General features: G+C 37.9%; 1 protein-coding gene across 1 annotated transcript in view; it reads right to left on the bottom strand.

Annotated features, from left to right (window-relative positions):
- The window catches only part of ANKRD50 (ankyrin repeat domain containing 50), a gene marked incomplete at both ends in the record, with an annotated part of 37,244 nt that extends 22,387 nt beyond the window's left edge, over positions 1-14,857 (bottom strand). The window contains 2 exon segments of the mRNA XM_081999389.1: positions 14,348-14,845; positions 14,847-14,857. Of these exon segments, the coding sequence (XP_081855515.1) occupies positions 14,348-14,845; positions 14,847-14,857 (509 nt within the window).
- Between the last annotated feature and the right edge of the window lie 317 nt (positions 14,858-15,174).

A 15,174-nucleotide genomic window follows, 5' to 3' on the forward strand; every position in this document is an offset into this window, starting at 1 on the left:
CATCAAAGCCTTCCTGGAGTCAAAAATCGACATTCATGGTTATCCCTTATCCACAAGTACTATTACTCTTGTCCCTTACAAAAAGAAATCAGATTAGATTTGTCAAAACCAAGCCACGTCATACCACGTTAGCTGTTTTTCAATTCTTTGTTCTCTTCCAGCTGCTTGCAAAGAGTTTGTCTGATTATTTGTTCTGACATTTTTTATTTCAGCTGACATACTTCTAATTCCCCAACACCTTTTTGTCCCTTTTTAAAGGAAGGCACTAAATATACGTCTTTTTCTTTCAAGTCTGAATTTTCAGCCATCCTGATAAAGATAACCTGCCCTTTGAAGATAACAGTAACAGCTCATAGGCTGAACAGTTTGAAAACATCTCACCTATTCTATGGCTTGGGTTTTTTTGTCCAGGCTATGTTGTTCTGTAATCTTACTTCTTTGTTGCTAGTTTTAATTATGTTAGCTGACTGCAAACTGACTTTAAGAAAGGACAATAGAAACAAGCATTGAAGATTTTAGCTTTCTCAGTGCTACGATTTTTTCCTCCCCAGTGAATAGCAGACCAATACATGATGGATACCGTCTTCCCACCGCTAATATATGTATGGAATTATTTCTTATTACCAAACAAAAGGCACCTTACAAGAAACATGAACAATGCACCTTCACCTTTCAGTTTTGCCCTCATTTTCACACTACTCTTTTACTTTCATATTCAGTAGTTGATCTACTATTTTTTTGCCTGCAGTCTTCCTCCTAGTGTTTAACACACGAATGAAAAGGAGCTCAGTTTCACTAAACTGGACATTTAATACACTGCTTTGAGACCTGAGAGTTCTTTCCAGCTAGTTCCGTTCTTTCATTATACTTGTCTTCATGAAATCTTACCCACAAATTATCTGAGGTCACCAATATCTCCAAGTCCACTGCTTTTAGTTTGTCCTTCTTTCTCCTCCTCTTCTAAACATCATGCATTTAAGACAGTGACTATGAAATTATCTCCAAAAGTTGTCTTTCATTTTCTCAGCTGGTTCTTTCCCATCTGATAGAAGCAAAATTATGTCTTCCCACTAGCTATTTTCTCCTCTTTGGCATTAGAAATATGGTCACTGACAGACTCCTGCTTATATCACGCTTTCCCAGTAGATGTTCATCTCCTTTTTGTTTTGTTATTCAAAATTTTCAACTATGTAGACATCCAAATTCTACACCCTGGATAATTCCATTTGATATCTTAAAGAAGCTGAGCTTACTCGATCTTGCTGGTTTGGCAGAGTAAAACATTTGTATTTTAGGAAAGACATGGTTTAGAGGCGTAGGAATCTCTCAAGTTACTGACAACTGCTATACTCTGCAAAGCAGGTTAACTGTTAGATACACAAGATGGTCTAATAAACTAGTTAGTAGGTAGTTTCATTCACAGTCCATAAAAGATAACGCTTTTACCAACAAATCTTTAAGTAGATATCACACATGTAAAACTTGTATCACCACATGCAGTGTGTATCTTTTATTCACGGATTTTTTAGTGGCTTTAACTTCTTTAGTTTATTCTAGAACTACAAGCAAGCATATGATATACACAGCAACTCCTAGAGGAGCTACTTTCTTTTTTTAACATACCAGTTATACAAGTTATCCTGACAGAACGTTTAGAGCATTTAAATCAACCTTGACTGTGTACTAATATTTCCAGTTCTGCTTGTTTACAACATACTTTTTTCCATTAGTATAAAGACACCTAAGGCATTTGATTAACCACCTCACTTATATTCCTCTTTGTCCATCCCATGACCCTATATGAATAACTCTATTTCCTCTCCTCCTCCACCCCCAGTTTAAGCTGTCGTCTAAGTTGCTGCTATTTATATTTACTCCTGGATTTGTCATCCACCAGGTGTTTTTTAAAAGCTCTCTTTTATTAGGGTCAAAAATCACCGCTTTTCTTTGTATTAAGCATCAATTAAATTATCATTGTTTGGTTCCACAATTCAATGTGTCTTAAAACAGAAAATGTTAGAGGGTGTCAAAGAAAGTACACTCTACATCAAATGCATGAGATGAAAGCATCAAATCAGACTCACTGAAAACTATTATTAGTTGAAATGAGAGAATTACCTATACTGCACCTTTTATTTTCCATACCTGTAAAGTCAGGCTAATAACTTACTTTGTAAATATTCAGAAGTCTGTGGTTGAAATGCAACATGTAGGAGTGGGGTACCACAGTAAGAAAACCAGCAAGTTTATATATGCAACAGAATGTATTAAAATTACAAAGTTAGTTTTAAACCATTTCTAAAACCAAAAGTAAAGCAAAGTGAAATATATAGCCTTTCCAGCTTTCCTTATTAACTACCTAGTTCCTTAGCCATATAAAAATTAAATATTTATTTGTTAACACTGCTCACAGAAGTTTATCTGAGCTCATTAGTATACAACTGAATCAAAATTCTTGTGGCTTCACAGACATGTGAAGTTGTTGGGATTATTCTGTGTTTTGGAGATAGGTAAAATCCATTTCCTTCTTCTGTCTCGATTTATGCAGAGCATAATCACAACTGAAGACACAGATAGAGCTTTCCATGTATACGATTGTATTTGTCGACATGAGAGAAATGCTAGCCACAAAAGAAACAAAGAAAACCCCAGATGAGACAAGTAGAAAAGTGCACTGAATACATTCAATTGCATGGCTTTTGTCAAGCCATATTCTACTGTCCAGCCAGCCCTACGTTCTATTCTTCCATGACCACGTAACAAAACACAATAGCACAACGTACATGATACAAAAATAGTCACTGTTATTACTGCAGTTCAGTCTGACAATACCCAAATTAGACTTTTCCCTATGCATTTGATTCCAAAAGAAAAAAAAGATATGCTACTGATTGGGAAGCACAAAGAAGAGAAGGGGTACTGCAGCACATATTTCAGCAGTAAGCTGTTTCTTCATAACAGAGGGTTCTTGAATTGCCTACGTGGAGGAACCAAGATAAACAACAATATACATTTTGAAATCTTGATCATTCCCTACTCAAGTTGCTCTATACCTGCCTTTCTCACTTCTTGCAGATCACCATAGTTCAACAGTTGAAGTGTGGGTTGCGCTGATTGCAGGATTATACTGTCCAACCTCATTTTCAGAAAATCCTCTGCACAAATACCAGATGAAAAGCTGTTAAGATTTCACCTTACTAGTCAAGCACTTAAGACAGCTTTCCTTCTATGTTTGCATTACCACATATCTTTTTCCATCTTATTTTCTCAAGTAAGAGGGACTAGCCTAACCTTTAACTGCACTGTCTTAGTTGAAGAGGCAACAGATGGAGCAGCTTTCATGTGTCCCATTCAGAATTATTCTCCCATACTCCCCAAAGTAGAATCCAAAGCATATGTTCCTCATGCATCACTCTGGGTCCGTATTAGTTAGCTCGTGGTTTGTTCCCCCCCGGCCCCCCAAACCCAAGCAGATACAGTTTCTCTTAATTTGACTGTAAAGCCCCTATTGAACCTCTCTATATCTTCTCTGTAATTTACTTTAAAAAAAACATCGTTAGGTTAGCACCATGGGAACCTGATTCTATTCTCTTGCAGCAGTGACGTTCCAAAGCATTTAGCTTTGGAATTGATTCTATAGCTTTATATTTAGTAAGATCTATTTTTAGCCTTAACTACAATAGAACAAGTGACAAACTACATTCTCCTCTTCCCCCCCCCCCAAAAAAAAATCATACACAAAATGTTTATTATGGATGGCAACTTTATCATTAACTTAAAATAGAAGGAGGTACTAAGGGAAAAAAGTATACCTGAAATCATGAAAATCAAACTTAACGTGAACATGCAGTACCTGCTACAAATCACAGAGGTGGATGGGGGAATATCTTTTTTCTTCATTTTTTCAGAGAAAATAAGTGGAATGAAGCTGAAGCAAAGGAACTACAAACATTCTCCAACACAAAATAAAGCAACTGAAACTAAACTGATGCATACAACTGTCAATGAAATGCTCTAAGTTTGGAAAGTTTACCAAAGTGTTTCTAGTCTAGTCAAAACTAATGCGTGTCGGTACCACTGCCATCACATACGCCAGTGCAACAGCGAGGCAACGTAACAGAAAAGTTCCTAACATCCTTCCTTCTTAAACTTTGTGTTGTTGACTACTTAAGTTTCCACCTGGTAGAGAAGGCAGAGTTGATAGTCCTTTGCTAATTTAGAGTAATTTACAATCATATAGGACACCATTTCTCTTGCCACAGATCAGCTGCACTTTACCTACAAACGGAGCTTTCTTCCAATGTCCTGTTGAACTCTACTTCATAAAAGCGTAGAAAAAGGATGGACAACTTCGTGATTTTACCACACTCACCATGACTGCAGGAGAGCTAATGTAATTAAACCAAGATTTGTTAATTAACTGCTTTAAGATGGAAATCATGTTGCCATCCCATTCTTAACAGTTTTTCCTCCTGAGGTTTATGCATACCTGCCCATTACTGTCATCTCTATACTGCTGGCATTTTCCTTAACCAACCTACAGCTCCTGAACAGTTTTTTGTTTCTTCCAGGGCAACTCCATGGTTCTTCAAATAACTTTAAATAAGATGCTGCCATGCCCCCTTCCTCTTAATCTCATTCATCTACTAAGATATCACAGATCTTTAGCACACAAACTTGCATCTGTGCAGCCAGATGCTCATGTCCCCTTCTTCACACATGCACCAGTATTACCAATTCTTATTGGTACATGACAAAAAAAACCCAGGACGACATTGTTGATGGGCCGCAGACTGTAATTCCACTCATGTATGATCCTTTATTCCCATTCTTCCTCCCACTCCTGTCAATTTAAACAACAGCATCCAAAAACTGAACCAAGAAGTTTGATCTTTGACAAAAGACTTTTTGGTCCTTGCTTTGTGCAAAGGTTATCTGCAAACATGCAACAGAGAGGACTAACTGCAATTGTTTTGCCCCTTTCACTCCATCAGGTATGTAAATTTCTCCACCTGCCTTCTTTTCTTGATCTCATTTTCAGTTTTTCTTTCATGCTATCCCATCACATTTTGATGTCATCAAGTGTACCAGAAACCTACCCACCTACATTCATTGCAGGACCTCCTCCGCAATACCTTTGAACAACTCAACCCTTATTTCAACACAATTATATTCTTAAATTTTTTTTTTTTTTTTTTTTTACAATCACACTTGCCTTTTTTCTTTTTCTTAATTATTTCTTTTTGAGCAGTGATTCTTCAATCATGAAGTGTTTCTGCATTAACTATTCAAAACATTCCTGCTCCTAGACAAAGACAGAAGATTTCTCACCATTCCCAGTGTATTGTACACATCACCACACAGGAGAAACTGAAACTTCTTCAATGCATTGCTTCACTAACACTGTCAGGAGGCGTTTTTTCAATACTATCTTTTCCCAGTATATTAGACACACTAAGTCCTTTCTACTTCCCAATCTGCCAAATCCTTTTCATTTTTTCATTAAAAAGGAAGAAAAAAAGAGAAACTTAAACCCTTGCACAAGCTACGAACATGTGCATAGAAAACTGGAGGGAAGGGAAATAATTAACAAGTGAGAACTGCTATGAAGGTCCATCTAACTAAACAGCTTATAGGAAAACCTGTAAGGTTTAAGACTAAGCCACATAGATTAAAGGCAAAATGTTAATGCCTATAGAAGTAGAAGACAAAAAGGTCTATGTAAGTTGTCATTATGAAAATGCCTTAGGGAAACTTTCTTATGGTAATTTAAACTGAAAAGGTTAAAACCTTAAATGGTATTCTGTTCAGTCTGTGTGCAGTGCTTCCATACAATGAAAGAAGAACATACAACTTGCTCCTGCTGAAACACTAACTGTTGCTATGTGACCCGTTAACTCCACAGCTTTAAGGGAAAAGCCTAAAGAGAAACATGCCACAAAGTACTTAAGCTTCAGGCAACGCTCAACTTTCTTATAGTCTAGAGAGCGCCAGAACACAGTGTTTTCTACAAAATCTAGCATCAGTTAAATGTCCAAAGCATCAGTTACACATTACATGCACATACTGGGAATCAGAAGCTCCATCAGCATCAAGATGCTCTCACAAGAGCGAGTTTATGAAATACCAATTTATCTTCTGCAACTTCACTTTCACTGAGGTGGAAATACAAGCTGAGTGGGCAGATTCTTTTTAACCTCTTGTGCTTGCTCTTACCAAAATAGTTCATCTCACCCATGAATTGGTATGACTTTCAGCCACTGTTCCACCTCTATCATTTTTGACTATAAAATACATCATGTTACTGAATAATTAAAATGTAGACAAATGTTGTGTTCAATAGAAGTCTCTATAATATACTTGACAAATACGTAAATACTTATAAATTAACAGACTCGTACCACACAAAAGTGAAAGTCAGCACAGAAACTGTATTCATAATTACTTGAACTGTTGTAACTAGTAAGCTACACTGAAGACAAGTAGCATTTTACCACATATTTAGCCTTAATACACTGCAATCGTTCACATCTTCACAGCATACCACCACATGGGAGACAGTATTAAGGTTCAGCGTGATACATTTTTTTTTTGTACTGTTCCTTACTTCTTTCATACGGACTGTCTTGTTCACCATTTTTCCTTCAATAAATCTCAAAAGATCTTTTGATCTTGCTGGTACCAGCTTACACATAGCTGCTTCCTATAAAAAGTCATAAAAGGCTTTGTGCCGTGAAGTCTGTCTGTTATTTTTAATATTTTATGTCTCTCACTACACAATCACAAAGTGTAAGCCTCCACAGTGTGAAGATCAATATACTACAGAGCTAAAGACTATAAAACTGTCCAGTTTTTCTGATGAAATCCATAGGAGTAAACTTTTTAAATTAAAAAGTACCTCAGCCACTTGATGTTGAAGGTAAATATTTTTGACACAAACCTTCTTCACCAGAAATGAGATACTAAAATAAAAGTGTAATTATGCCATTATGATTGAGTACATAGTATTGTCAGTGATGAAGAGAGGCAAGTGCTCCTCATGTTTTGGCGTGACTATGTTTGCTAGTCCTTCGTTTTTTCAAAAAGCAGAGATATTAAAATTGTTTCATGAATCTAGCCTTAAATCACACAGAATTGAGAGCTTATCATTCCAACACCCAGCTTCTGTGGAATCTCAAACTAAGACTAGAAACAGGCAGAAGACAACATGGGAGAGACCACCGAGGACCTCCCTTGCTAGAGCACTGCTTGCGCATCTCATTTGGCATGCTGCACGTGCCAAGATCTTGAACATCTCATCGATGCACCACAGAAAGTCTACGAAAAGGTATCCAACACAAAACAACTTGCTTTTAACTGGAAACAATTATGGCTCCTACTAAAAGGAGAATTTGATCTTGTACCAGATCAAGCTCCTTTGGGCTAGGATCCAAGTAGCTTCAGTATTCTAGTCAAGCATAAGCAAAAGATGTAGGAATGGAGAAAATTCTGGGAAAGTACAGAAGTAGAATGTTGCATATTTACACATCTAAACTGTTGCTAAGAAAAATTCCCTTTAGATACAGAAAAATTTATTTAGCTAAGGGATTTTTTAATGTTGCATTCTTAAGTGTGACCTCTGAGGAAAGACTAACAACATCCCTCCCGCTTCCTTCTTCTTCCACCAGCTTTATATGCTGGGCATGCCATCATATGGGATGGAATAACCCTTTGGTCAGTTGGGGTCAGCTGTCCTGGCTGTGTCCCCTCCCAACTTCTTGTGCACCGCCAGCCTACTCGCCGGTGGGGTGAGGAGCAGAAAAGGCCTTGACTCTGTGTAAGCACTGCTCACCAGTAACAAAAACATCTCTATATTATCAACAGTTTTCAGCACAAATCCAAAACAGAGCCCCACACTAGCTACAATGAAGAAAATTAACTCTATCCCAGCCAAAACCAGCACAAGTTTAAAGGTGAGAGGAAAGAGAATAAAGCAGCATTCAAATACATAAAAGGCTGTCCCCAAAAAGGAGAGAATCTATTCTCCGTGCCTCTGGAAGAACACTGTAAGTAGTAACAAGCTTAGACTGTAGAAAGAAAAAACAACCTCAGGTTAGACATACCAGAAAAAATTTCCGTAAGAATTGCGAAGTGTAGGAGCAGATGAAGCAAGCATCTCTCAAACAGACTTGGTTTCTTCTGCCTGAGGATGGAGATGGCCTTGGTTTTCTGGGTCCCCTTCCAACCCTCCCAGAGCTGAAATCAGTCACTTGCACATCTGAATTTTACAGGTGATAAATGAATAAACACACTGGAAGTTTAACAACTTTCTTCTTTAAAGGGTCTTGTAAATTAATTCATTATGCATTCAGATCTTTCTTCACATGGAACAGGATACAGTTAGTCCTTGGCTTTGTTTCTTCCATTTATAGGTCTATGAAATTAGGGTCTGACAAGATCTGTGTTCCCACCCTCCTTGTAACTGTTGCAAAGCTACAAGCTTCCAAGGTTGTACTAGAGCTGCAGAAGCAGAGTGCATGGCTGTGTAGTAGCCCTTTCCAAAGGAAAGATGATGAATAGAGAAAAAGATGTAAACCACTTCCAGACAGTCTTTGAGACCTGGGTGAGAAAAGTCAAAGTGTTTCTTTTCTACAAAAAGATTAATACTGAATTATTAATGTCTTCTGGAATAAATTGATAGAAATCCCAGCAGCTTTTGAGCTTCCAGTAGCCCAAGCTCAAGCATCTACAACTGTCTCCAACTTGCTGTCTCTCAGTTTATCTTTTATTTAAATTCCTCTTAAGCTCATGGTAAAAACAGACTTCTACTAAACACGTTTCTTTTTAAAAGAATAAATATAAAGGCAAAAGAAAAGTAGCCCAAATTTCACATGCTAACACCTCACCCCCTCCAGAGCAAAATTAATACCACTTATTTTCACAGTGGTCACAGAACCTTGAGTGCTCCAAAGAGCAGAAGCAGCATGTATTGTGGTGAATGCACTAGCAAGGAAAACTAAAAAGTTTGTAGGATAAAGTATTAAAAGACCAAACCCATGGAAGTCAGGATACTCTAATTAATCTCTGGCCTCAGCCATTAAAGAGAAAGAAAAGGAAAGAACTAAAGAGGAGCTGCCCTTCAACTTCTCACATTTACTACAAAAAACACTTAAGTTTTTGCAATTAAGAATAAGTGACTCCGAAACAGTGAAAGCTCACTAATTAATTGTGCAGTAAAGCCTACACAATCCATGACAATTTTAATTATATTACTGGCTTCAAAGATTGTACAAGGAGTTCTAAAAAGAACAGCTTCTTCACACTTTATCAGTGCTCGCATACAACTCAATTTCTAAACCCATTCCTTCATCTACGCTAAATAAGTGGCAAGAAAAATGGCATTTCAGTACTGCAGATTTGAAGTCCCCAGACAACAGTCACAAGAACATTTGCTGAACAAACCTGTGTTTTGATACGTTGTCAGACAAACAACCCAGAACTTGAAATAAAACTTGCTTCCCCTTACCATTTAGATAAGGGTAAAAGCTCTCTGTCACCTACAATTTGCAACTTGCTGATGATACCCTACTCTTGAGGGAAACTGGGAAGAAAAAAAAAAATTGTAGCATGGAAAGCCAATACAAAGGAAGGGGGGGAAGGAAATGCTTGTTAGCATTACTTGACAATCCTAGGTTTTTTACTCTGAATTCTGCTGCTTACGAGATTTCCATCATACTGCCAAACACAAAACACCAGAGGCTCAGTCCTTTGGAGTTCTCCTCCAAACAGGTAAAAGTAACTTTACACAGATAACAGCTATTGGCACAAGATTTGTTGTACTTTAATGCTGTCCAAACAAATGACTCATACAAGAAGGCTTTCAATTTTAATCAACATAAACCCCTGCTTCAAACTTGCAGTGAGTATAAAACCTTGTATGACCTCTCACACTTCTTACAATCAAGTCTACAGACATTTGCATATTCTAAAGAACTGTAAAACTACTTTACTTTTTATACCACTTAATATTATTGGTCACGTTCCAGTACAACGCAAATCCGTTGTGCATGCAGATGCATAGGAACTATACCACAGATACTTGGTACAGCTTCACCGAGCACTAGGGTATGGAGAAACTGCAACATCCAACAATTCTTTATTGACATTATTTTAAAGTTTTGGTGCAGATGTCTTTTGTCACCTGTCCAGCTTAGTTAACTCTCTGGGGTTTCCCTTTTCAAATATGAGTAGCAGAAACCAGGAGTTAGAAATAGAAGAAAACCTATGATTGTCTGGGAACTTGCAAAAGAACCATGGCACTGAATTTAGCACCAGCGTACACAGAAGAAGAAATAAATCCTGTGTCCTTTCTGAAAAAGGGATGCTTAAATTCTGGGGCACAGTTTCTGCTATATGCATTTTTGGTAAAGATGATATAACATCAGCTTGAGAAAACTTCCATGAACTTCTTATACAATCACAAAACTGCTCAGGAGGTTTTCTTTCCTTTTTTTTTTTTAAATTGTTCTTTTCTTGGGTTCTCACTGATCAGGGACACCTACTTGCCTGGGAATGCAATTTCAGTAATGCAAATAAGTGGAAACCTGAATACATAGCTTCATTTTTTCCCCAATGTAAATCGCTTTGATCAGACCATCTTACATTAAAGTAATTGTATTAGAATGGATGTTCCAAACTCAGAGCAACGGCTGCAAAAGAAATCAACTCTGCAGGGTAAACTAGGTCTACATTTCTAGTACGGTCCACTTTCTAGGCTGTGAATTAACCAAGCTCTGCCTTCCGCCACTAATCCTAGTTGTTGCACAACATGTGGGAATTACGTACCTTCCCTGACTGTTTGAAGGTGTTTAATGTCCTCTCCTTTGTCTGAAAAACGTAAGCCAGGATCAGAAAGGTAAATGTCTTTTTACAGCCTAGTTTGCACAAATTTCAGTATTATCCGTGGTTTATATCAGAGTTCCTCTGTGGCCTCATGGCCTTGGATAACTGACAGTCACCTGTATTCCTACCAATTACTGGAAATATAAATTTGCTGCAGCAAAACCAAAACCAACTCTCATCCACAATCTTAGTGATAATATTGCAAAATTTCAGTTATTCAGATTTTGACTTTTCTATTTAAATAGGAAATAAAGGCCTAATAGACCTTTTCAATTAAATTCTTTCAGCTTAACACATCATCTCTTCTTACTTTTGGAGTCTGGAACACTCTTTGCAGTTTCCCTTATACTTTCTGCTTCACTTTCACCTAGAACTTGAATGTGAGGCTTCAGCATTCTCCCTTACGTTTAAGACTGCTTTCTGCTCCAGTACTGCATGTGAGAAGAAAAGTGCCTCAGAAGCGGTTGCTGTAAGCAGCAATTCTTTCTCTCAGCTGTCAGTGCAGCAACAAATGCTTGTTAAATACATTTGTATAGATCAGCCCTTACAGCTCTTCAAATCTGCAAGATCTGCCCTGAAAGAATTTTTAGGGCTCGTTAAGATTATAAATACACGAGAAGCTTTTAACGTTAAGACATTCAAATAGGAGGAGAAAAAGTCCCAACTCTCTGGGTCATCACTTGCAAATGTATCACTCTAACCGTCAGGGTTCCTGAAAACCTACTTAAAAAATGTTCTTCAGAAAAAGATTCACTATTTTAACCAGTGAACTTTACATTGTTTATAAACTGGCACATGACAAGGCATTAGAAAGTTTTTCCTTCTTATTATTTCTAGGACAATTAGCACAAAAATAGAATGGTGTAATCTTGTTTAGCACTTCAGAAGAGAAGTCTTTCCATTTTAGGCCATGAATACATAGCTGGGTCTGCAGCAGCCGTGCAAAGTAAAGCAAAAATTTGACAATGTCTTTCAAGATCTTTCCCTTCTTCTACTGAATAAAGAAAATTAAAATAAGGTAAAAATCAATGGAGCACTGAGAAGAGAGCTTTATGCTGTTTCAGTGCCTTTACACAATGCAAATCAGCTGACTTAAGTTTTCCTACAACTCATTTCACATTACAATAACTTTCACTTAACAGAAAGCATATACAAACACATCAGACCATAATACTGAAGTGCTCCGTGATAAGTCTTAGAAAGCATGAAGAATACTAACTTATGTTTTTGTTAAACATTTCCTGCATGCTTTATATACTGACAAAAGTTCAATTAACAAGTGATTGAGGTATTTGATGGTAGGGAAGGGGTTGCCAAGTTCCTCTTGGTTGTAGGCAGTGATTGTATGATACACGCAGCAGAACAAGCTCGCGGTACCGCTGTCAACAGCCATCTCCTGGTCCCCTGCCACAGTGCTGAAAACTTACATTCCCAGTACAGCATCTTGTCTCTAACACCTCATCTGCCCTAAATCTGAAATATGAGAATGAAGACTAGCTACCACAGCTGCTTTTGACAGCAGGAGATCAGGGTAGGTGGGCAGCAAGGGAATACATGAAGGGCTAAAAGAAAAAAAAGTCTCCTAACTGAAGCTGTGGTAGTACAACATAAGTATTTTTAGCATAATACGACTTCACAATCACTGCTGCAAAGCTTGAGAAGGGAAAGACTAGTACCAGATGTTGTGTCATATTTTATTTTTCCAGTACAAAACCAAGAAGCCTGTATATTGACCTAAATACTCAAACAGCCCACCATTAAACCCTGTGTTCATAAAAAGCAGTCTCACCTAAAAAGCTGAGTCTGACTCTCAAGTATCTTTTGTATTTCTATATTGCATTTTTGTCTAAAGACATCTACCTAACTCCTGTTCTTTGGAGTACAGCAATCATGTTTAGACCAGAGGAATTCCAGCTCTTGAGAGAACTTGCCTGTACTAAATTAGTAAGATTTCCTTGTAATAGACTTTTAAGCATAAATGGGCTCTTACTCACCAGATTAATCCACTTCCATGATTTTAAAAGACTGCCTAGAGCTAGATGGCCAGTCCGCTATTCCATTTATAGACACTTAATTTCACCAGGTTTTTAGTCATTAGAAATTGAGAAGGCTTAATACTTCTGAAATTAGGACCTTAACAGCTGCTAGAATTTGCATCTTCACTTAGCAACAAACAAAAAAAAATCCAGAATTAGTCTTGGTTTAGACTATTTGTTTTAAGACACTACACTGAGAACAATGTAGACATGCATCCTGTTTATTCAGCGGGCAAGGACATTAACAGCCATCAGAACTGGAAGGCTCTTTTACACCACCATGACAATATAAGCAAGCACTATAGTTCAACCTCAGCACTTGTTTACTCAGCCTTAGTAGTCAGTGGAAGAAAAAAGGAATAGGATTTTTTTTTTTTTAAATCCCGCAGACATCGTCCAATAAACCCTTAAGTACCACAAAAAGTTATGTCACCACACAACGCTAAAGAACTAATATACCAGGAAAGTTTTATACTAGCAACAAAGTCAACCAAAGCTCTGTTGCTAGCGACAAGCCTCATCCTTTCTGATTTTTCCTTCACTGTGACCCAAAGGAATTAAGACTAACAGACGCATGCTTGTGAAGGCTGTGCTCAGGATAGCACATTCTTCTAGGTGATCTACAGAAACGCTTGCACACATTAGTATCCTTACAGAAACAAAATTCCCAGTGACATACTGAAGAGACTCCGGTTTGTTAGGGAACACTAAGTAAACAAACAAATATTTTTATTCAGCATAGCTGACAAACCTTCTAATGGGCAGGGTGAGCCTTCTTTATAAATTTCTCATCCACTCAATACTTTGGAGTACATATTTTATAAGTAGCCATAAAGATCTGACATAATCTGTGCATATTGCGAGAAGTAACTTAAGGAGTTAATTGACATTTTCCTAGCACATATTTTTAGACAAACATAAAACTGATGTGCTGGATGAGACCCAGAGATCCATTAGTCCAGTTTCAGATAAAAAAAAAAAAAAATTAAGTCCAGTTTCCAGACAGAGCATGGTATTGGAAGCTTTTGCAAGGGTCTTGTAAGGTCTGTTTCAGGTCTATGAAGGACAACTGCCCTACCTTTATGACATGTGAAGGCTGACCACATACCTTCCACTCTGAAGTCAATCACTTTAAAGTCTTTCCAAAACACCAGTTACAACTGCTAGTATTAACACACAAATGCAAATAAATTCACTATTAATAATAAATTTTGTTTAAAAAATAACATTTATGCCAGCAATACGGACAAACTTAGATTTTTCCACAGTAGGTCTGCAAGCTCTGACAGAGATAACAAGCTGTGAGACAAACATGTTTTGAACTGTCTGCATTGTAGACTCTTTGGAAGGAAGACCTAAACAGAAGCCAGCATTTTTTTTATTATTTGGGTTTTATATTTGATAGGGTTTTTTTTAAAAGTTGTTTTTACCTTTTAAATGCTTCAGCGGGGTTCCTCTCACATTCTCCGGGTTGCAAGAGAGTTTGAATAGCAGGATCTCTTAGTTTGTCCTCATACCCCTGGATCAGTCCACTGCGGCAGATTTGTGTAACTAAACCTCTAATAAACCCTCCAACACACAGCGTGTCAGAGTCTTGGGCCCTGCAGAAATGGAAGGCCAGAGCTTGACGATGTAAGCCTCTTTGTAGGTTTGCAGGTGAGCTTGGCCACAGTAACTCAGTACAGAGGGCTGTCTTCCCACTGCCGGGCCCTCCTACCAACAATACACCCCAGGCAGCTCCTTTCCCAGAGACAACACTGGTATTATTCCCAGAATTCGCTACAAGAGACGGTTTGTTGGCAGCACTACTGCTGCAGTTAGCTTTCTCCTGGAGGCAGTGCTGAAGCTTGTGGAAAACCCACTCCCTACAGTAAAACGGCTTTCCCTGCAGCAAGCTGGTTTGAGCCATTTTACAAAGCTGCTTCTCTTGGATTTGTCATAAGCAGCAGTACACCGTCAACACCTCAGAGCAGGGAGATACGCATTCATCTTGCACAGAAAAGTCTTCCGCACAGAACTTGACAGAGGTTAAGGTAATCAGTTAACCTGTCTCGTAAAACTTAACAGCCTCTTCTTAAGAAGGGTGTCACTCCATTTGGATGCTATATTACGATTAGCATAACACAATCACAGTTCAGCTGACATCATGAAGCGGTGTCTGATACCAACGCTCAACGATGCTTTTCATAAGGCTCAAAAGTTCGTACAGCTCCATGGCTGCATCTGTAGTTTATGCAGTTGCGTGTGTTCCCAGTAT

This window comes from Phaethon aethereus, assembly GCF_964289735.1.
Source record: "Phaethon aethereus genome assembly, chromosome: 4".
NCBI lineage: Eukaryota > Metazoa > Chordata > Aves > Phaethontiformes > Phaethontidae > Phaethon > Phaethon aethereus.